At 39.4% G+C, this 24,050-nt stretch overlaps 1 protein-coding gene across 1 annotated transcript in view; it reads right to left on the reverse strand.

Annotated features, from left to right (window-relative positions):
* The window catches only part of GUCY2C (guanylate cyclase 2C), a 43,168-nt gene that overhangs the window by 12,494 nt on the left and 6,624 nt on the right, over nucleotides 1-24,050 (reverse strand). The window contains exons 5-18 of the mRNA XM_041416777.1: nucleotides 23,601-23,722; nucleotides 22,637-22,733; nucleotides 19,854-19,983; nucleotides 18,505-18,640; nucleotides 16,706-16,791; nucleotides 16,167-16,278; nucleotides 13,103-13,184; nucleotides 10,711-10,816; nucleotides 10,121-10,183; nucleotides 9,496-9,567; nucleotides 8,443-8,547; nucleotides 7,127-7,213; nucleotides 2,914-3,046; nucleotides 1,009-1,146 (exon numbers count right to left, since the gene is read on the reverse strand). Of these exons, the coding sequence (XP_041272711.1) occupies nucleotides 1,009-1,146; nucleotides 2,914-3,046; nucleotides 7,127-7,213; nucleotides 8,443-8,547; nucleotides 9,496-9,567; nucleotides 10,121-10,183; nucleotides 10,711-10,816; nucleotides 13,103-13,184; nucleotides 16,167-16,278; nucleotides 16,706-16,791; nucleotides 18,505-18,640; nucleotides 19,854-19,983; nucleotides 22,637-22,733; nucleotides 23,601-23,722 (1,469 nt within the window). The remainder of the gene's footprint in view (nucleotides 1-1,008; nucleotides 1,147-2,913; nucleotides 3,047-7,126; nucleotides 7,214-8,442; nucleotides 8,548-9,495; nucleotides 9,568-10,120; nucleotides 10,184-10,710; nucleotides 10,817-13,102; nucleotides 13,185-16,166; nucleotides 16,279-16,705; nucleotides 16,792-18,504; nucleotides 18,641-19,853; nucleotides 19,984-22,636; nucleotides 22,734-23,600; nucleotides 23,723-24,050) is intronic.

Consider the following 24,050-nt stretch of genomic DNA (forward strand, 5'->3'; position numbering starts at 1 on the left):
CTTGTTTCAGGTCCCTTCCAATGAGGGTGTACACTAAAGAAACTAGGAGATGGCATAGCTGGGACAGGTGACCCAGACTAACCAAAGGGATATTCCACACCAAAGAACATTATGCCTGGCATATAAACTGGGGGAAGTTACCTGGAAAGGAGGATTATCTGTGTTCAGGAAGGGGAGTCTGGTATCAGTCAGCAGGTACTGAGCAATTTCATTGTTCATTACTTATTTTTCCCTTTTTATTACCATTAGTACTATAATTTATCATTAATATTGTATTTTACTTTGTTTTCAATTATGTAACTGTTCTTATCTCAACCTATAAGTTTTACTTTGATTCTCCTCCTCATTCCACCAGGGGGAAGGACTATAGAGAAGGGGGGTTGAGCAAGCGGCTGCACGGTGCTTAATTTCCAGCTGGGCTTAAAACCACAACAGCTACTCAAAAACAATGCCACCAAATGCACAATACAGGGTTTAATAGATGCACTACAGGAGGAGATGATTTTTCTGACAGAAGTTAAATTGCTAAAGTTAATTATAACCAGCTTGAATGAAGTCTGAATTGCCAGTTTTTAAATGCCAACTGTTCTTGTGTCATACAGCTGAGTTTTTGTTTTTCTGTGTTGACAATGCTGATTAATGCTGCCTAAAATAAATGGCATATTACATGTTGTTTACAAGTCAAAATGGAAAAATCTTTGAAGGCTTTAAATGTTGCAGTAAGTCTGGACAGCATTGTATAATGTTAACTTCTGTAATGCTGTGCTCCAGGTGAGAAGGGAAGAGAAAGGGCAAGAAATCTCAATGCAAACTTTATTTACAGAAGAAGTAGGGACACTTGCCCCCTCAGTGAGATCCTTCAAACAGGCTCTTCATTCACCACAGAGAAAGGAGCAGCTGTTCAAGCAGTTATGACAGACAGCGGCTTTCACAAAACATGGAGAATAGGCCAGTTACAGCTACAACCATCCCAGAAGGCTGCAATAGAGGAGAAATCTGTGGAATTACCTCTGTTGTCCCAGCAGTGTCTGGTGTAGAAGGTCTCTCTGCGCAGGATGATTTCTTGGGCAATGATCCCATAGCTGTATACATCACCCTTCTGAGACACATCAGCATGCCGGAGATGCTCAGGAGCTGTCCACAGGTCTGAAGATACAGATGGCAATGCAGGATGATGTAAAGGGGAAAGGAGAAAAGCAATTGCAAAAAGGGTGATCCTTCTCAGACCATCCACTGGCTATAATGATATTTCCTTTTACTCATTTCATATCCAATCCTGAGCCCATTGGTATTGTGTACTTCCTACTTTAGCATTTTTCTTAAGAAGCTGACATCAACACAGGTTAGATAAACCTCTGACATAGTTTTCAATTATCTGGGATTTGCTGACCGTGCTACTTTCCACTGTAGATGCAGACTCTTACACCTTCAGAAAAGTTATGTTTATTGGTAATGAACTTGCTTTTCTTAGCTATGTTTCAAAGGCTTCTTAGAAATATCCTATGTATCTGGATAAGGCCAAGGAGTGCCTGTGCTATAATAAAAAAGCCCTGAGCCATAAATTATTGAGCTAGGACATGCAAGGAGTTTTTATACACAGTGTCTGATAAGAAGACTGCAATATTATTTCCCAATGACCTTGATATCATGAAGCTATTGAAATAATTTTCAAGTGCTTTGAGTCTGGCATAATATTACCGGCTCATAACTACTTGCCTTCTAGAGAAATTATTGATCTGTATTTCTAGAGCAATGAGGATTGTTGCACCAGAATGCTGCCATGGTACAACAGCTGTGACATGCTGGTGACATACCATAACAGAGACCTGAACACAGTGACCCTGAAGACAGTGTTATGATATTAGGCTGTAATATTCAGCCACAATGAATCTGTGGATCTCTTGTGAAACATTGAGTTTTCATTAAGGACATAGACTGAGTAGCCAAAAATTTTGAGTCTGCTTACAAGCAATAAAAGAAGATAAATACATTACAATGTAATAATAGTAATACTATAAAAATAAATTTTAAAATTGCAAAATGAAGAATTAATAGAACATTTATGTTCAGTGAACTTTTCTTAGTCCTTTTTTATGTTCTTATTGCTAGTCTTGAGTATGTTTGTGTCTTAATGTAAAAATTTTCTCCAAACCAGTTGCAACCAGTTTCTTTTCAGGTCATATGCTGCAGTTACAGCACAGTGCTGTGCTCATTATACCGCATGCTCTACTCTACAGATTCATATGACATAATTTCAGATGGGCTCATCTTTTCACTCCAGGTCAAGTAAGAAGGAAAAGATGAGTAGAAAGGAGTGTTCTATTTTACAGAAATATTCTGTGAATGTGAGATGAGTAGAAAATGTAGAGAAAAGCTATTAATATTATTTCAATTTGAGCATATATTATAAGATTCCTAACTAAGGAATAAGAAATAGAGTTATCATTGCATATCAATACAGATTTTTTCAGGATTATCAAAGTCATGTCTGTTACTGTTTAAATGATATCACAGAGCACTGTGGTAACACATGTGTCTAGTCAAATACAAGATTTATGGTAAATTAACTCTTTTTTTTCTTCACACAGTTTCAGTACTACTGCTGAAAAGAGCTGATTGCTTCAAGGACTTGGATACTGAAAATGTTTCTTACATCTCAATCACAGGTGAAATCTCTGTTTTCTAAACTAAAAGCTGAATATTTGTCTTTCCTTCATTCTCACACTGTCTGCTAGTAATTCTTCCATTGTGCTATTTAAGTTAAAAGGATATAATGGCTGCTGTAATATGAATCAAAGTTGCATTGTTTTCTACTGTGTACAATATGTAATTAGACCCTACTGGTCTATGAAGATAAGAAAATTCCACTGGGTTGGAAACCAGGAAGGAGAGTTCAGTTAGGCATTTTTTTACCTTTCCTTGGAGGCAGAATTGAATTACAGCCAAAATCAGTGATCTTCACTACCATGCGATTGTCTACTACACAGTTTGTGGATTTGAGTCGACCATGGACTTCAGTTTTGCTTGAGTGCAGGTAAGACATCCCCTGTGGTTGAGAATAAAAGAGAAAGAAAGCACAACTACATGAGATACTCAGATGTTACCAGACTCAACAAGAATGTGAATATTAGCAAAATATCTGTGCAAGTAATTAGATGGACTTCATCTGCAATGGAATCACAATTCACTTTCATATTATTATTTTACAAAGGAGACTTTCCAAGGTCCTAGGAACAGTCAATATTAAAAAATGAGGAAGTGGGTCTTGTCATGGGAGGCCAGTCTTACTCTTAGTTAATGACAATCTGACATAGCATCTTGGTTTTGTCAATACTAGAACACAAGTAATTAAGGAAATGTATTTCCTCCCACAAAAGTTTTAATTTCACTTGCAATAGATGTTTTTTGGTAAATTTAATATAGATTTCTTGGAATGTCACACAAGAAGTGCTTCCAACTACATATTCATCCAACAGACACAAGAAGTGTGAGAGGAATTGCTCCTTATGTCTGTATTGTCTTTGAAGATCACCATACACCAGAAATGTTTTTTGAAACATTGCAGCAGATCCTCTAACTACAAAGCAGAGAGCTCCAGAGCAGTCAATGCAGAGGGTGTCAGATGATGCACTAGGGCTTAGATCAGACAGAGGATCAGACTAGACAGACATAAAGGTCTCTGCTGACCTGACTGTTTATGGTTTTCTCTGTACAAGGCAATACATAACAGCTGTCAATGAGCTAAACTTGAAGCGAGCATGAGGCCTGGCCAATGCAGTTTCATCTTTATCTCCTGAGATTCAGACTCCTGACTCACAACACACAAAGGCATACAGAGGTGTGTAGCTTGCCCCTTTTACTCATTGCCTTTGAATTTATCTGATCTAGTCTAAGACACTCAAATACGGTGCAATACATGAGAAGGGGCTAGCACTGAGGCACAGCAGGAAAAGAACATTATTAAGTGGGTGTCAGCTGAAGAAGGGAGTAGGTATGCTAATTTGTACCCTCTTGCTATTATTTATTCCGCTTCATCTCACTCTTCTGAGCTACTTAAACTCACACCTACTTATAACCTACTGTTGGTTGTTCTTCCTATATAGTCCTCTTTTCTTCGTCCTCAGTATATGAAGTGTAATCTCTATCCTGTGGAAGCTAGAACAGATATGTCATATCTGTTCAGTTTCTTCTCTGAATGATCTTCCACTTAGGTTCCTACATGTATAGCTCTTCCTTTTCCATAACTGGTAGATAGAATCTCATCAGGGTTACACGGCTCATGTGGTCATGATACACTTTATGACTTGCTGGGTTTTCTTTTAAAATACTGGGTTACTCATAACTGGGAATGGATCAGCAAATGCTACAAGAGATCACTGAGATATGAGCTGAGTTTTGGGCAGAGTAGATGCATGTCTGAGACACAAGCAGCCTGCAAAAGATGCAGTCTCTGGAGAATGTTGTTGGACTGGTTATCCTGGACCTGTCTACACCATGCCAAATTTACAGAGATTGTGTGCACACTATACCCAAGGAACACATTTCTTGATTAAGCAGCTTTTAGCATGCAGCTTTGATGACACTACCCAGGATGTTTTGCCCGCTTTAGGCCCTATTTCCTCCAGCAACGCCTTCCTCCAGCTCCTGCTTTCATTAGCCACAAAATATTCCTATTACTGCTGCAGAATTCCCAATTAGTATCAGCATCAAATGACAGGCAAAGGTAATTTAGATTTCCTTACCCCAAGGCTTTCTTGTTGACAATTTCTGGAGGGAAAGATCTTGTAAATGTACCTGATAAAATTTTCCTCTTTCCTCCCCACTATCCTATGCACCTACCTGAATACACAGAACCTATTAAAAACCCACTATGTGATTTTCAAAATTTATAATTACTTTCAGTACAACAGTTCCAAATATTTGAGCATTCTTGTAATCTTTGCTCTGGAGCTCTGAAGCTTTAGTTCTAACTGACAAACCTTTTCCTGGCACAATGTAAGAATATTACAACCTCTTGCATAATATCCTGCAGCAGCCACTTATTTAATAAATAGTATTGCAACGGCAGTGTATGCACTAATAACTACAAGGCTTGATTACTGCAATTCCCTCTCAGCAGACCTTTCATCAGAGCTCTTTGGTCACATGGCCAAATCCATGTAGTTACAAGGTGGTCCAATCAATCCAAGAGGCAGCTATGACAGCAAAAAAGAAAGAAAAGATGGGGGGGAAGTAAACAGAGTAGATTTAGGGCTTCCTCCTTGGCCACCTCACCTTCTCTACTGAACTAGAGACTGCTCCAAGAATAGTCATCACTTGGCTGTTTGCTCCAGGGAATACAGGAGACCCAACCTTTGTTCAGAAAGAGATGCAACAACTTCTCGTGCAAGCTTAGTACAAGGACTGTTTGGGCAATGGTAAAAGCAGAGTGTATGAAAGTGGTGGTGGGGAGAGGAAGAAGCATCTCAAAAGGAAGGCAAGGAACTGCTACACCAGGTCATAAGTATTTTAATGGCCTGGAGAGCTGCAGCTGGACTTGAAAAGGATACATACTGAGATGAGAGGAACTGGAGTTGAGAGGCCATGAAATTACTTCTTTAGAAAGAGAAGCCATTCAAGTAAATATAAACAGGGCGCTTGGAGGTTTAGAAGATATGGTTTGGATAAAGCAATACTAGAATTTCATGGCAATGTGTAGGTCCCAGAAGCTTCACCATAATATCAAGTCAAGGAATAGGAGAGGTTGGCAGATTATCCAAACAGTAATTTTCCTGATATTCCTGGGTACATACAAGTTTTCATGAAGAGTTTGTAAACCATCTCTGCTAACACAGCTAATAATGCTCAGGAGCCATTCCACATAATGTGGACGCTATGTGCCAATCCCTCCTCAGGTGACATGTCCCCTTTACCAATGGTGCAGCAAGTGACTGGCTGTGCAGTCTCAGTATGAATGCAGTCATTGGGCATTTGGTCACTCCCTTCAGAGCGACTAGGATTTCTCTTTCCTCATAAACAGAGACAGTACTAATCATTATTTTCTAAGGAAACATCTGACGGTGATCTGAAGGTGCAAAGAGTTAAAAAATACCCTGGGTTTTGAGGAGGAAGAGAAACTCCTCTGCTGCTATTTAAAATGAAACTTTAACTGAACGCCAACTAAACTTGAAAGTCATTAACGAGGCCAACAAACTGTGACAATTTGGATTAAGGGGGTTTAATAAAGCACAAGATTTTCAATATCTCTTTAGAACAGACACAGTAAAGTCATTCATTGTGGAGACCAAATCTGAACTGGTGCATGTAGGGAAACAGGAGGACGTCCAATGGCAAACCAGCAGTAGGAAGAAGAGAGCAGCTAAGCACTAGCAAAAAGACAAAGGGGATCCTCTACGTTATCTGTAGAGGTATGATGAATATTACACCAGTGAATTACAAAGGGTCCTTACATACTAGCTAAACAGTTACAAGTCTCTAATGTAGAACAGAATTTCCATTACTGTGCATATTAATTTTTCCTACCACAAGGACCCAAAAAGCAAAGATCTGTTGAAAGCTACTAAAAACCAGCCTTTGTTTCTGTACATGGTTAATTTTTTTCCCTCTCAAACTGCTTGAAATGGATAACTATAGTGAGAAACTACAGTAGTCACTCTAGTGAGAAAATCAGGATGGTACATAAACAGTTTGTTTAGAAAAAGTTGATGCCATCTCTGGATATATATTAGAATAATTCTATGATTTGAAAAAATAGAGTTTTTCTCTGTATGCTTTACCTGAGGCCACAAAGCAGTGTGTTTTGCAGAGCTTGTGACTGCATAAGCCCTACTTATCAGAGCCACTGGTCAGCAGATTGTAACCTTCTGATCTCTGGGCCACATTTCTTTGGGGTATACTTCATTTGTTTATTTATAAATAGCCCCAAGCCAGTTCTGACCCCTATTTCCTCCTTCGGTCTGAAAGCCACTGGCTTCTCCTGCCTCAGATACCTGTCCCCAGAGGAGACCAGACTGGAAGGCACACAGCTCTAGGAAAGAAGAAGACCTTGAAAGATATGCTCCTCAGAGGATCAGTTCTGCAAGACTGGACAAGCTGATTTACATTGCAATGTCAGCAGTCCACTTACCTTGGCAATATCATACATGACGGAGATTTTAAATTCCCAGTCCATGAACGTGCCATCAGGGTAGGATATTTTATCATTTAAAACATCCTGTCAAGAGAAGAAAAGTTTTTCAGGGAAAAAGCAGAAGAGGAGATATGGGTATACAAATTGCATCCTTTCAACCAGCAACTTTGTTTTTATAGAGAGTACATGCACTAGAACAGAAGTTGACTAGAAAAATAGGGAATATTAAATATATATATTATGTTTACACAGGGCTAGAAAAGTGGGGACTACAGAAAAGAAAGGTTTGGGCAATTAAAAATAGGTTGTGAATTTGGTTTTCAAAACAAGTTTTTAATAACACAAAATAGCTGAGAAACAAATGGTCAAGTTGTGCAAGAGGAAGGGACAGGATTTTACATATTTTGTGCTCACAGTCCATTTCCTACCAATTTACTCCTAGCCTTACAAGTTCAAACTAACTGTTGCTTTATCTTTGCCTGCCAGTCACTTACAGTTCTTTCAGCCATGATGACATCCATTGATAAAGGCAAATTTCCATGAGTATGCCAGTTTACCAAAAAATAACTTAGAGAACAATTATTTTGCTGCCTTGCTGTGAGTTTGTTCCAGAGAACTGCTAAAGATGACAGTCTTTGTATGATCACAGAAGCAAAGACAATATATACCCTCAGAAGAGCTGATGATTATCACTTCATGATTATAATATTGACAATATATATTGGGGTATATATCTATTATTGGTATATTGGTAATAATATTATTACTGAAATAATATTAGTAGTAATAAACCATAAGTCTTTCCATACTTTTGCCAGCATGAATTTACCCTTTATTTTTATAAACAAAAATTAAGGGTTGTTTTCCCTTATAATGCAGAACTTACCATTTTTCTCCCTTACTAATATGGAATATATTCTTTTTTCTGTCCTTGCACACTCTGTGGTACACAAGCACATCAGCAGAGATAACAGCTACAGATTGGAAAATGAAGAACAAGCTATATCCTATATGCTTCCAGTAGGGGACACAATACAAATACTGGCTGTTACTGTGGCCTGGGCCTGTACTTTTCCTTGGCTTCCCCTCACCTTGTCCTCTTGCTGCTGAGAACCATCAAAGTGACACAGCAGAACCTGGGGAGGGATGGAGAGGGCCAAGCAAGGGAGGAGAAACTTAGAATCAGAAACCTGCCACCTCTTGCTCAGTCCATGGCTGCTGCATGAGGATCAAAGACACAGAGATGGGGATTTCTTTCCTTACTTTGAAATTTGACAATTTGAGGGTAGAAGGAGACCCTTAAAATTCTTTACCCGCAGAGAACCTCTTTCGCAGTATTCAGTCACCCCAAAGATCATGGTGTCTATCTTCACAGTGCCATAGAACTTGGTCAGGTTGTAATAATCAATCTGTAGGAGCTGGAGCAGAGACATTTAATCTGTTTTTAAAAGCAATCAATTTTAGTACAGAAACATAGGACATGGATATTTGTGTGACATGGTATTTTATCTCAGGCCCTGATAAGATGTATGAGTTTCCCTTAAACCAGAGTGTACTAAGGCACTGAGTGAAGTACTTGAAGACATTTGTCATTCCAGAATCTTCTGGATTAGGGAGATAAGAGTGGCTGCTGTTGGATACTGCAAGTTAATTCCAGAGCCCACTGTAATATCTATTATTGCCTCTCTATCAAACCTCCCAGCTGACCAGAATAGCCATTATGAGTGACAGAATGATGTGAATCATTCAGTAAATGAGCAAGTAATAAAAATATAATGATGCTGCATGATATTATGGAATTTGTCCATTTAAATAGACAACTGTAGTTTACTTTGAGGTATTTTTAGAGTTTATTGAATTCACAATATAGTCATGTTGTGTAACAGGAAAACCATTCAAAAAAAAAGATGCAGTACTGCAGCCAAATTAATCTCCCATGGTGAAAGAGTCTGTATGCAGAAGTCAGCAGAAAGTAACTTATATTTAAAGAGCTGCATTTGGCATTCAATAATAAGATTTAACTACAACATTCCACTAGTGATGAATTAGTATGGTATGAGCCAAAAGAGTGCAGTGCCTTTTAGCATCAGCTATAAAAATTGGTTAAGTATTTAATTCATGACAGCACATGAATTACTTCATTCATCCTAAGCTTGACTGGCACTCAATTCAGACTCTGAAGTGGTGATGAGATCACATAACAAAGATAAAGTTCATCAAGCAATATCCTTTGAGGAACTCATTACCTGTCCACCTCACAAACATGCACAAGCATATGGCTGTTGGAGTTGACAGTGGAAAGCAATGACTTCACTCACAGACTCCATCCCACCCTGCTGTGTCCAGTTCCTATGTGCAACAGTTACCTTGTTCAGTTCTATTTTTTGCTTCTCTGAGAAATTACCATCACTATTTTTGAGATCCTTTAGGATCACCACCTGAAGGAAAAATACCAGTGGGGGACAAAAAAAAAATCATAGGTTTAGTACAACAGCAATTCATCTTTCTTTTCCAAGAAATGTCCATACAAATAAATACTTCAGAAACATCTGCCTACGGCTTCACTGCTGGAGTTTCAGTTAATCAGCTAATAGGTACTGGAGCTATATTTTCTTCAGAGGATTTAGATCTATCAGTTTTTAACACAACAAGAGTATACCTCAATCAGGCAGATAGCTCTACTGAATGCACAAGAATTGCCATGTAAATGGCATGTCCTCCATTAACCTATTCACCTCTTCAGTACCAAAATGTATCAGATTTCTGGTCCCTGTGTTTATGCTTCTGTACCCCTGGGCTAGGGGTTCATGAAGTCTAATACTTAGCCTTCTGTCAGTAAGCAAAATACATAGCAGCTGATAGGGAACAAATGGCTTACTTCTTCCATAAGAACTAACCATTCTGCAAGGTCAGGGGAGTTGGAATGACCTCCACCCAAAAAGTGCCCTCCTAAAGGTGAGGAAGGGAGCATGGACACTGCAGTCAGGTTACCTTCTTGTCATACTTGCCCTGACGAAGTCTCTGGGTGGTGTCACGTCTCTTATCTTCATCAATCTGAGAACAAAGAAGAATAATTAACTTGCAATTATCACCTACTCCTCACTTGACAGGTCCAGAGGGATTAGTAATGTCTGTGTGTGCCATACACAGAAGCATGAGCCTCTCTCTCTAGGGAGGGTCACTACATGCCGCAGAAATTGTGGGACATCCATGCCACTCCCAAGCCCTCCACCTGCTGTTTTCATGCTCTTTGGCATTACAGAGGCAAAACAATGCACTGGGAAATCATTTGTAACCGAGACTGGAAGTCAATACCCAGCCCATTCCCCCATCATAAAATGAGCTCTACTGATGGAAACAGGTATATTCTATTAGGGAGCAATAGATGGGGAAATAATCTCTATTTCTTTAATACAGCAAGTGTGGGTTTAAAAAAAAAAAAAAAAAAAAAAAAAAGTTAACAGGTCCTAGTCCTACCAGAGCCATAGGGTGCTGTAGTCAGAACATGTCAAAACCCCAGCATTGATTGTCTTTAGGAGACAGAATCCAAGGTCCAGCTTTGGACACTGCGCTTCTCTTACCTTCAAACTGACATGACTTGTCTCACTGGTCTCTAGAGGCAAGATTTCCTCAGGTGGTATATGTGACCATTTCTTCCACCGGCGCTCATTATCTCTCCTGTACTTCCTGAAGAACAAGAGAAGTCCTTTGGGATATCCTCCCAGTGAACCGAAACCCACAACAGGAGATTAGGAGACAGGGAAGCATCTAGTGTCAGGATGACACAAGGATGGTGTGACAGGTTGATGAGACTTGAGCAGAAGCCCTGTGGCTCTCATCCAGTTTCCAGTTTGAGGAAACTCTTTAATTCTCCTAACTTTGGGAAAGCCTAAATGCTCATTCATTCTGTAGCAGAACAGAACAGATTTAGCAGAACAACTGCTAGGCAATTGCCAGAGTCTTGGGGGTAGTCAGAAGAATTTAAAGCATAAAGGACCATCTGGATTTTATATAGTTTTCTCCTCCATGTTATTAAATGCACTTGGAAGAGAGGTCCCACAAACAAATGCAAGCCAAAGGAAGTCCTGCCATCCACATCAGTGGATAGTAAGAACTGCTGTGAATACAATGCCAGGAGAGGAGGTGCTGAGTGATGAGGTGCCTTTTTGTGGGTGTCTCTTGTAGTCCGCACATTTTGTAAAAATGAGGGAAGAGTCCTTGAAAATGGGAGAAAGAAACAGCTGTTTCCCCTGCAAAAATTCAGAGCAAGTCCTGTCTTAGAGAAAAGCTACAAGACAGCTAGTGCTCATCAAATTATCTCCTTACTTGTGCAAGTCCTTCCTCTACTAAAAAACTCCACAGGATTGACTGGAGAGTTTGCAGGAGTACCCTAACACATTGATAACTGCTGGCAAATGCTCCAAATGGCAGAACCCATACTGCTGACAAATAACACAAATATTTCCTTGTTCACTACATTTTTTAGCATATATTTGCTTAAGAAAACAAAGACCAACAATTGCAGTAAGAACTGTTTTTCTCTGTTCTACCTTGTAAGGTGTGTCTACGTGTCATTAGGATGCACTACAGTTCGAACTGGCATCAGCTGGTGATTAAGAATATATCAAACTGAATTAAAATCTACTAGGTCTAATATTTAGTTACATGTTTTTCAGGACTTGGACTTTTTACTTTGCAGTCAGAACTTCACAGGTAGCTGTGGAATAGTTCAAGTATCCTAGAAACTTCAGAAATAAAGAACAAATAATGAGGCATTTTGTTGACTTTCATAGGAATTTCTCTTCTTTGCTTGTTAGGGGACAATCTTTGGTAGCAATTATATTTGAGAAGTTTGCTATTATTTTGATGCCAAAAGTGCACATTTTATTATAAAATTTCTCAGAATCTCTTGTATTTGATGTTTGGGAATGATATGTATACAATAATAATCTAATCATCTAAACAGAATCTTTAGATTTTATGCATCTGAAATATGGAGAAGTATAGAATCTTTTACAAGTCCATACTTTTGTTTATTAATTTTCATAGGCAAATGAAAACTTTACTGTCTGTTTATGTATTAGTGCTCAGATGTGACAATGATTAGCTCCTGTGTATCTTGAGTTCAATTGGATGTGTAAGAGTTGTGTATTTTATCTTTGATATTTCCCTTGTTTTAGTTAGCAAGACAGATTACTTTACCCCAAATAAGAGAGCCTGAGTAGCATCTGTTTCTAATAAACTTTTCTGAAGATCTGATTTTCTTGCTTTTTCTGAAGTTCTCTGATATATAACAAAGATATAGACTGAAAATGGAGACACGGGTAAGATAATTTTAAAGATTAAAGAAAATCCTATACTTTGGAACTGGAACTGTGGTGAGATTTCTTCTATCAAAAGGAGGTATCAATTATTTCTATTTCTGCTTTTTCCATAATGATAAAGCTGGACTTGAAACACTGCATGAAATTCCAAGCTGTTAGAAAAAAATTTATGCAGGGTGTTGGACTGAGTTGAAGAAATGGATCCATGCAATGAAAACAAAAAACCTCATGGTGTTTTGACTCCTACAGTGTCTTAAGAGAAATACCATCTTCTAGATTGAACTTTTACGTCACCAATACATTAAAGAAATATAAGAGTATCCCAAGAAAGCCAAAGATGGGTAGTAAAGTGGAAAAATTCTGAAGATTGGTGTGAGACTTATATTTCTGTGTATGTATAGGAATCAGAGCTTTTTAGCAGATGCAAGAACACTGAGCCTTACTGCATCTTCTCCCTTGATTATTAACCTGCCATAACAACACCATGGATACAAACACTACTTGGCATATACCAGAGTTCACACTAGGGACAACCACACAGGTCTGTAAGGTAAGCTAATGAATGGCTCTTCAAGGAGAGATCAAAGGCATTGTCCTAGTGGGAAAACTGTTCAAGAACAAAGAAACAGAAAGCCAAAGGGGCTGGTACCTTAGAATCAGCAAAGAGATGATCAGAACTAGAATCACAATTCCTGTGAGTGTAAAGACAGCAATAGTCAAGATGTGTGGGCCTGCAGAAAAGAAAAAAATAAAAGATAAATAACTTCATGAAGATGCTGAAAAACAATATTGTATTTAAGAAATTACCCTCACACGTGCAAATCACAGTGGCTGACCAAGGATACTTTTTGGTCACACCCAAATTGAGAGGTTTTGGTAAAGACCACCATGGCCTTGGGATGACACTTGCCTCTTTCAATGTGGGATGAAGCATGACCTAGAGCAGTGCAGTCTTACATCCCCACCTGAGGCATGGGCAATCTGTGGGGATACCCAGGCAGTGGTGCTACTGTATGAACTGTACTCTTCAGAAGGAAATTAATATGCTGTAGAGGGAAATTAATCTGGTGGCAGCACAAAGACAGTAAAGTGTCCTTGGAAGTTGCCAGGAGCCAAACAGTTTGAAAATCATGTTGTTCAGGCATCTGAAGACTTAGGCCCAAAAACCACAGAGCACACGAGGGTTCTAATCCTGAACAGGCAGACAGGATGAACAAGGTTGGGAACTGACTAAAGTTTTAGTGTTGATTATCTTACGGTGGAAAAGCAAACTGAAGCCTCTCTCATGTCTGTTCTTGGAGCTCAGGGGTATTGGGAAGAAAAGTTGGCAGCCACCAACTTCCTTTGAAGAATAACAGGCCATTATTACAGAGCTTCAGCTGGTGGTCACATGTCTAGAGTGAACCTACTTTACTGAGTGTCTCAGGCAAAAAAAGACAGAGGAGAATCCAGTTTTGCAGATTGCCATGTTGATATTAAGGACAGAAAAAGAGCTGAATTATTCAGCCTTACTGAGGCTAATATACTTCTGTCTGTGCCCAGAAACAGAAAAGAAGGCATATAGAAAAAATGTTCAAAATTAGTAAATAAATAAAAACCAAATTTACACATAATAGCTGCCTTCAGAACCAAGCAGCAATTGAGGAGGGATTTTCAACATACCAATTTTTGTGCCTGCATCTGACATAGGATTCAGTTTATGAACTCCTCTGGATTTTGGAGCCAGATTTCTGCTTTGATTTTTTCTTGTTCTGGCTATCATATCTCCCCACCTTCTTTCAATGTGTTCATCAGGGCCTCTTTCGGTATGTCTAAGGGCCTCAGGGTAATTTAATATTAGTCTGATGCTCTCTGATGAAAACCATCAGTACTACTGTTCTCCTCCACAAGTTAAGTCACCAGTATAAAATGAGAGATAAATGAGAATGGGCAAAGACGTTTTGCATGAAAATTGTCTGAAGCTTCAGGTTTCTGAGTTGTGGCATGCAGCTTCAATAAACAGTTTCCCATGGAAGTGCTGTGGGACCATAATTTCCCTTTCCTGAGGTTCTGCTGCCACCTTCTGGCTCTCAGTTTTACAACAGGCAGAGGGAGACATTAAACTGGTCCTCTGGAACCAGAAACGCTTGTTTATTGAAGAATGTTCTTATCCGCGTTTAGAATGAGAGTTAAAACTTTCTGAATAAGGGGAAAATATGGAGGAGCCCCCGTTTTTTTTCACGGAATACTAGGAGGAAGGTAGGCAGCAGAACCAGGTCAGCTGTTCTCAGTCACGGCTTAAGAAGAAGCAGGGCTCTCTGGTTGTCTGTGCTGTTCTCCTACCTGGAGGAAAAAAGATATTCCAGGATGGAAAGTTTTGACTGGCTTTAGCAAGACACAGTGATCACTTAAACTTTGACCATTCTCATTTTTGGGGGGATATATTTATTTAGAATCACAATGAAGGAAGGTTTGTTTTTTTTTTTTAATGTGAAAACAAAATAATCAAGTGCCTTTGGATAGCAGTTTCACTTTAGTTTAGTATGGCTTGGCCACAGTGTCAGGCTTCAGTTAAGCACCAGATGTTAAGCTACTGACATTTGTAGACAATGGCCCTCTGCTCTTCCCAGAACTAACTTGAGTCTGATCAAAGCTGCTGCCTCCCTCCTCCTGGTAACTCCCATGTTAAACCAACAAAAACCACTATTCCTGTTTCTCTTATGAGGGATAAAGCCTAATTTGAGGCATCTGATTTACTTCACTGAGGAATAAAAATGTTTAAATTTTACCACCTTACTGCAAATGGACTCTTAGTTAGCAGAAGTTATCTCTCCAGTTATGCTTTGCCTATTCCCTAATGGAGGCAAACAATACAGCAAATTAATGGGACGACTTTAGCAGAGACTTTTAACAGCAGCAGCTCTGGATTCCCACTGTGCACTAACCCTTGCAATTACTGCCACTGACATAATTTTTATTCTGCATATCATACCTGAAGCATATGCCCTTCCATTGCCAATCACAATGTGGCAGCAGTCTTAAAGGGGGAAACAATCTCAGTCTGATCAGACTGCCAAGGCTACGCTCTGCTATGCCGAATAACAAGGGACTTAATCCCTTCTTTATCCAGGAGTCACCAAAAACTCAAAAGGAAAGAAGGTGGTGATTTCTGAGATTTTAAAGTTTGGGTGTAAATAGAGCCATAACTAGTTTCTCATGGTCTTTTTTCAAAGAGTCAGCTCTTCTCAGAGCCCCCTGAATCTGCACAGTGCTGCGTCCTCTCCACAGTTCCCTACAACAAGGATAAAGCAGCAAGCAGAAGCCACCATGCTCCATCAGATACAGAAATGCAGAGTCAGATAACTCATCATAACCTTAATTCTGCTGCCTTACCTGAGCAGTCTTTCAAGCAATTCACACCACTACCATATTCTAGTGAAAATTATTCATTTGGGGGTGACTTCTGAAATATCCCATGGTATTCCACTGGTACAGTATTGAGTTTTCAAGACACTTAGTATCAGCACCAAAACAGAAAAGGTTTTGAACTGGACTGGAGACAGAGAACATGGGGGGCATCAGTCAGAAGGAAAGATGCTATTCTGCACCCAGCTCCCACCATCACTGGCTGGGGGCAGTGTGAAGGTAGCATGCTGGATCACACAGCAGGTGGATCTCAGAACTGTGTGACTTGTTTTCATACAGGTAGGTGGCAGGTTTAATGGGTGTCTCACCAGTGCCTGGAGTATCACTGGGCAGCTTGTGGTTCTTCCAAATAAAATCCGGACTGTTAGTCGCCTTGTATGTGTCATTGCTTTGAGTGTTGAAATACAGGAGAGGTTTGAACTACAGATGGGAGGAGGGAAGAAATGCAGTCAGCAGCTGTGTTCTCCCTCTTTCGTCCCTTGCTCCATGCTACCCTTAATAAATGTATTGCCCAAACTCAAATTAATTTTCCTGCTACAGTGGTGCATTTCTCAGTGTAGCCATATGTTTGGCTGCCATATTCTTTCTCATTCCTCCCCTCTCTCTGAAAATAAATTTATCAATCCCACAAAATACCAGCTGCACTTCACTTACTGAATCACCAGATTACATCAATCCTGTCAGTCTCCAGCACACCTCACATGACCCCCTTCTGGCATGCACAGAATGCCTTGGCACTCCACCACTCCTGCTGCAGTTATTTTCATCATTGTTATGCAATAGTACAGGGCATTCTGTTTCTCCTTTCATATATAAGGTTGAACAGTTGCACCCTGCACATACATACATAATTTGCAGTCTGTGATGTGTACAGCACGGTCAGATTGGTATCAATGTCTCCAAATTCATCTAGAGTCACAGGACCCACTACACCTGCAGACACACAAGGAATTAGTTAGAGGGCTTGCATTATCAGAAACACAAATATGGGGCAGGAAGGATGGGATAAATAAAAGGATTTCTGATACTTAGGATACTCTTCTTCATGTACGTGCTAGATACATATCAGCTCAGTGTGGTGCTCTTCTTTTAATACCACACTACACTTTCTCTACAAAAGCCAATAAAAAGTGTTGAACTGACAGCATGGAAGAGGAAAGTCTCCCTCTAGCTACAACAAAATATATTTGTCAGATTTGTTCAGCATACCAAGAATGTCAGAATCACCTTCCTTGAAGAGACCATTTTGGAAGTGAGAAGCAAAATAGTCTGTTTCCACCTGCAGTTTGAATCTATCAGCAGTAAAGAAAATACAAGGATACTTTCGTTCCCTTCATTCTTTTGAAAGCTCTAATAATAATGTTTTAACCACGTTCTTTTTGCCTTTAGCCTCCTCTCTCTGTACATCAGCAAATGTGCACATTGAGAAATTGCCTGTGTAGCACATTACAAAGATTTTAAGGTGGAACTTCCCAAATCCCTCACCTCAGCCTGACTTTCCTTCCATGAAGTCAGTTGCCCCAACATAAGGAGAAGCTTAGCCAATATCCACCACTCCTGAAAGTCTCACCTTTATTTTCCCCTTTATTTATAAGAGGATCTTTTGATCAGCTTCAGATTTTCCTTTTGCTGCTGTTGATGGTGACTCGTTTTATTTCTCCTAAGTTCAGTATCAGCATTATTTTAGTTCAGTAGTTACCTTCTCCCTTTTCACCTCAAAAACTGATGCTAACTTTTTCATGGTCCACCTCCTTAATATCAAAACAATTATTGTATGAAATCCCTACTGTACCAGACTCCATCACAAGAAAGAATGAAGGTGATTCAACACCTATCACTTTCAGAATGTTTTCAAACTATACCTATAAATTATGATAAGCATTACAGTGCTCTATTTTGAATGAGTAAAAACGTTTGTGCAACTTACCTTTTAAACTTAAACAGAAGAGTTTAAGTTTGAAAGGTTTACTGACACTCAGAAAGGGATGCTGTCTTCAGGAGGAATTAGTAAACTATATTTTGCTAGCTATTGGATACCAGGATTACAGCAAAGATAAGCCTGCAACCTTTCCTACCTTAGGAAAATCTGAGAAACTTCTACACACATATTTGCTGAATGTAGGTAGGGGATATTCACAAAACTTTCAGTCATCATTTTGGTACAGATCTCTGATATGAAACAACACCTGAGACTATACTCCCAGAGAGATAATGTTTTCATCTCTTTGCATAAGTTTTGCCTCTGTCTTTTTCTAATGATTTAATTCTGTGATTTTAAGCCCATGGCCTATAAAACAAAAGCCCACCAGTGCTAGACAACCTGTGAGAGAAACAAGAAAGTTGACTAAGAAGAGCCAGCCCACTGGCCTACACCCACACTGCAGGCACCCAGGCCTACATGGCTTACATGGTAAACTGGAAAAGGCATTAAAGCTCAGCCAAGTTACTTCAGAGTCATTCTGAACATCAAATACTGAAAAAAAATCCTTGTAAAAATTATATAAAAAGAAAAAAGTCTGGGAATAAAACTCATTGAAAGGCTTGGACTTGTTTAGTGTAGAAGCGACTTGTCCTAAGAGAGTTTAAAATGAAATTATTTTTCCCTCATCCATCTACTGAACCCTGCAAAGGACGGTAATTTTTTACCTTCAAAAGTGGTATTTCGGAATTCATGGATTAAATTGAAAGGTGACGTTGGGATCTGTGAGATGACAAATTTCTTGACACTATGTCCAAACAGCAGCACTGCATTAAAATAGCCAGCAAGAAAGTCATCTTCCATCTAGAAAAAAAAAAAAATTACGTTTGAGAGTTCATGTTTCTGCCATAAAGCTATAATAACCTTGATTGGCTCTATTTGGCAGAAGCTCCAGCATAGAACACCAGAATCTGCTGGAGTGAATAGATGGCCAATGTCACATGAGTGTTCTCATTTCAAAAAAGAAAGGGAAACAAAATATATTTTTGATGTATGAAGACAGGAACGTGCTGAAAACTTAATAGAGGCCAATGTAAAGGTCTGGCATGCTGATCCTGGTGCAAAGGATTCAAAAATCCTACACTGTAGGTTCTTGGCAGTTCTGCTTTGCTAAGTGTGTCCCAAAGACCCTGGCTTTGGATTACAGTTTCTGCGCAGATAATTCAATGTGGAGCCAGCAAGTCTGGGCTTCCCAGTGGCCACAGAAAGGAGCAAGGAGTTGTGCCAGAATTTCCAGCAGCCTGCCATAGAGCTGGCATCCAAAAAGCATTGAGCCCAGGCTGGGGGATCTAGAAGCCCTGTAAATCCAGCCAGAAACTTCAGGCTGTCTGCTGGAGAGCTGGAGCTCAAAGCCACAAATCCTGGGATGGAGAAACTCTACATGAAGGACCTGGTTCCTGGGCAGATGGCAGGAGTATCAGTTTCACTAAACAAATACAGCATTTTCATAGGTTCTGCTTTTCTGGAAATTAAAAAAAAACCCCACTTTATTTCCTATGGAAAAAAAAAAAAGGTCCCTGTTTTTGAAGCTTATCTGGAAAGCCACTGGAAAGAAACTGCAATGGCTGACATCTCTTAGACATATCTGGGCAGATAAATTAGTCAACAATTATTAGTTCTGAACTTTCCATGCTGACATCTCGATTACACGTATAGATGTTTCTTGAGTGATGTCTTGCAGCTACGTGTAAGAGTGTCAGTCACTCAGATGTGGAGTGGAAAAAGCATGTGCCTATAAGTCTCCCTCATGCCCTGTGAATATGACACTTGCAGAACAAATTAAAAGTTTGAGTTGAACTTCACAAAGCAGGAATATGATATCCTGCAGATTTGCCTTATGATACTGTATTTTGACATCATTACATCAGGACAAAATACCATCCTGCAATAATATAAAGAAATATCAGCTTAGAAGCATGACAGGGGATGATTACAGCTGCATATTTAGTTTTCATTTCCTCATACACAAACAGGAACTAACCAAATGCAATAATCAGATATAAAATAGCGTTCTTACCAGGATGTCGTCCTCCATCTCTATGTAGTCTCTAATTACAGTATTGTAGCTGTAATTAGCTGGTGGCAGAGTCAGGACAAGTACGTTGTGCATGTAATCAGCTGAGATGTTCTTCTTGAAGTACACGTTACTGCAAAGCAAAGCACAAGAACCTCACAAACACTGAACAACAGGGTCAGTGGTGTATCCATGACAATCAGTCACCTGTTCCCAACAGCACTAGTTTTTAACAGGTTAAGACAGTAGTTCTAAAAACAAAATTTCATCATGCACACAACTCATTCATTCCCTGATGTGCCTAAATATATTATAAGGTAATATCAAGGAGATCTGCCAATCTGACACTCAAAGGTTGTTGCGAACTGTGGTTATTATTGTAACTGGTTTTTTTCTATCCTGTTTATTTCCTCCTTTTTTTTTTCAGTTCATATTTATTAAAACTCAGTTTCTCTTTGGAATCCACAACACTGCGATCATAGTTTCTTCATGTCACTGTGCCTGTTTCTGAGCTCTTCTGCACTCTTTTTGCTTGTTCCACTAATTTTGATATTTCCTGCTAGAAATGAGCACCGCAGGAGTTGTGCTAAAAGCATTTAACAGGAGGGAATCAAACAATCACAGAGGTGCAAAGAGCAGATTATTGATTCATTTGTTTAATTCAGTGAGATAGGAAGATCAGAGGAAACTGTGTCAACTTGAAAACTCTGCTAAAACAAGCAGATGTTGTAGCTTTCAGGTATCTTTGGTTTCATCACCCTGACAGGCCATCTGGAAGTGCTTCACAGACTGACCATCACCAGATTCACATGTTAAAGAAGAATTTAGGAATAGGTATTAGTGCCAACTGGTAGCATCTGTCATTGCTATGGCTAGATTTATAGAAAGAAAATAATTGTGTGAGCCTTCTCTCATTATTCATGTTTGGTCATCCTTTTATTTTGTCAGTACTGACTGTACAGTACAGTCAGTACTGCATTAAGACTTTTTGGAGACCATAGGCTCTGCTCCATGGCCATCTGATTGGATTCTTACACCAGAGCCCTGAACCTGCCTTTCCCTGAACCTTCTGACTTTCACAATGCACTTTTCACCCTAAAGAATTTCAAAATGTTTTTCATCCAGGCTTGGACTGAACTAGCCAGTTGAAAAGGAAACCTCATTAAACTCCACCAGACTGGATAATCCTCCAGCATCCCACCTCTCTTGAGGGAGGCTTAAAGACTGTGTTTGTGTCCTGCATGCCAGACAGCTCAGAGCTGAAGAAAATTTAAATCTATCATTTTTTCAGAGGCACTTCACTCCTGGAGAAGCATGGACTTTACCTATTCTCCATCCTACAGCTTGAGTTTTCATCTAATACATCTGTCTGTATTTTGTGGTTTTTTTAAGAAGAATAATGTGATTTGAATACTCAAAATAAGGGGTCTGTAGAAAGTTTAAGAAGGTCAGCATATAAAACAGCCTGAGGCAGCTGGGTATATCACAAAGATGCACATCACAGCAAAGAATCCCCTAATCACCCTCACCTATTGTAATGCAACAATTATACCTACAACACCAATGTTAAAGCACTCACATACACTATTCCCATTGTGCATTTGTGTGTTTGCCTCAGGAAAAGCAAATGGGGATTCCTAGTGCCTGGATAAAATTGTGGAATGCCGAAAGCTCTTAGAGACATTTCTGAAAAATAGATACGGTGAACCTGAAAGTGTACAGGATAGAGAAGATCTGTTAAAACCTGAACAGGGTCCAGTTTGGAACCAAAGGTTAAATCTCTGAAATCATTAACCCAGAGCTTCTCAGAACTGACCTGTTATGGTCAGCTTTAGACACAAGAGCTGGTAAGTCCCACTAGCCCTAGAAATTCATGGAATCTTTTTGCCACACCAACAGTGAAGTAAGTAACATGAAGGCATGGGCACACACATTGGCCTTGCAATCATCCATCCATCCATCCATCCATCCATCCATCCATCCATCCATCCATCCCACCAGCACTGCCCCAGGCAATTAACTCTCTCCCAGACTGTGACTTGCTAGGGCAACTGGGACAGTACCCAAAAAACACCTGGTTTAGGTATCTACACTTAGTTGTACCGATGTAATCTCCGCTGTGTCACTTAGGTTTAGGGCCAGAGATCAGCTCTCAATCCTCACATAGAGGATACCATCGGTAAAGCAAATTTATGTCAGATGTCTTCTATAAAGGGTTTTGTAAAATTCAACAATAGAAAACTTAGGTTGTATGCTAAGAAACTTCTCTGAGAAGTTATGTTTCTGTGGTTATAAAGATATTGAAGAGATACTTATAAAGTGCAAGAGTTATAAACTGGGAGAACTGTTATATCACATAAATAATTTTAAAATTGAATAAATGGAGTCTAGAAAAATATACTGTAAATCCTATTTACATAATTGTCTGGTTGGGCAGAGTGTATGAAAACTGTACCATATCTCAAATGGACCATATCTCATGGTCATTCTGACTTTGGACTTTGCTTCTTTCATGGTTTTCTGCACTGAGGAGCCCACAAGAAGACATTAAACCTACCTGTCCTGTCGCTGCCTTAGAAAAATATTATATGAACCAAAAGGTGATGTGCCATGAATTAAACACTACACACCTTATATAAATGGCAAGACATGAGGAAAGATGGCAATAGAAAACATTCTGTGAAAGAGCATTTCTTCAACAAAACAATTCCACTCAAACTATTTCCATGACCTATATCCATCAGCAAATTGCAGAGAAAAGAAGAAAAGCAAAGGTGATACTTTACTTGAAGAGATCTATTAGGATGATAACGATGTCATTATCCACCTTCTCCGTCCCTAGGTCTGAGCTGACATTCTCTGGAGAGCCACACATGATGATCACTACAAAATGGGCAAAAATGGAGACAGATTGGTGAGATTTACAGACAAGAAGAGGATGTTTGCCTGCCCCTCCATGTTTGAGTAGCAGGCAGTAGAGCAACTCTGGGCTAAGGCACATTATTTGCACTGTACTGGGGCCAAGGCACAGAGCTCCAGCCTCTCTGCAGTAAAACCAGGATAACTGAGGGGAAGTGGTAAAAGGTGCTTCAACACCTGCACCATTTTCTGTCTGATTGCATCAGAGCACTACCATTATCTCACTCAAATAAGCATTAGGAGTTGTGGTGCCATAACAGCTACTCAATATGAACATTTCTAGGTTAAATGGCCTTTGAGTAATGATTCCATTAGCTTGCTTACTCTCACACTCACTTGGCCTGCTGATGCCAGGTGCTTAGTCTTAGGAGAAGATGAGGTATTTATTCATTCATATTTCTAGTTTAGATGAATCATTTCCTGAAGGGCCCCTTGAAGTCAAAGTGAGGTCCATAAATGTACCAGGGCTGCAAACACATGAATGATAGAGAGCTTGCAGTATTTATATTCTTGTAGTATTCAAAGCCCTTCTTAGAGAAATTGTGAACCCTGGATTTCTGAATCTCCCACAAGAAAGACTTTGTGGTTAGATGGGATAATTTACCCCAAAAGCCCTCTGGAATCACGATATTCCCCCATATTTTATGAGGATGAAGTGAGGAATCTAGGAACTTTGTGCCATTTTATCTTTACATCCATGTAGAATGGTGTATCTTTGTTTCCCCCATTTCTGGTGAAAGGCTTTCCCTATAACCTAACTAAGGGGTGGGTTTGAGTTCCTTGGAAAAACAACTTACTTGCAGGGACAGTGCAGCCTCAACCCCTCCTTACCATTGCTCTTCCGGTTTGGATTTTTCACAGTTTTTCTAAGCAGCTCCGGAGTTCTCAAAATATCCTTGAACTTGAGTTTTTCAGAGAACTCTGTGATTCCAGCATCTAAAGCATTCATGTACCTGGCGCAATGGAGCAAAGATATTGTCAGGAAATTGCTAACTCCTCATATTTTCCTAAATCAACCATACTGCAAGATAGGCTGTTCAGAGCACACAAGAGTGATATGATATGATATGATATGATATGATATGATATGATATGATATGATATGATATGATATGATATGATATGATATGATATGATATGATATGATATGATATGAGCTGATATGAAACCTTTTCTGAAGGAATAAAAGTGAAAGAATCAATACATGGCATGAAAAATGCAGAAATGCTTGGAAAGTCAACCAGAGGTATTTGAGCATGGTTATAGAAAGGGTGAATTTGG

The sequence above is a fragment of the Onychostruthus taczanowskii genome, unplaced genomic scaffold, assembly GCF_017590055.1.
Source record: "Onychostruthus taczanowskii isolate IOZ18803 unplaced genomic scaffold, ASM1759005v1 scaffold53, whole genome shotgun sequence".
Lineage (NCBI taxonomy): Eukaryota > Metazoa > Chordata > Aves > Passeriformes > Passeridae > Onychostruthus > Onychostruthus taczanowskii.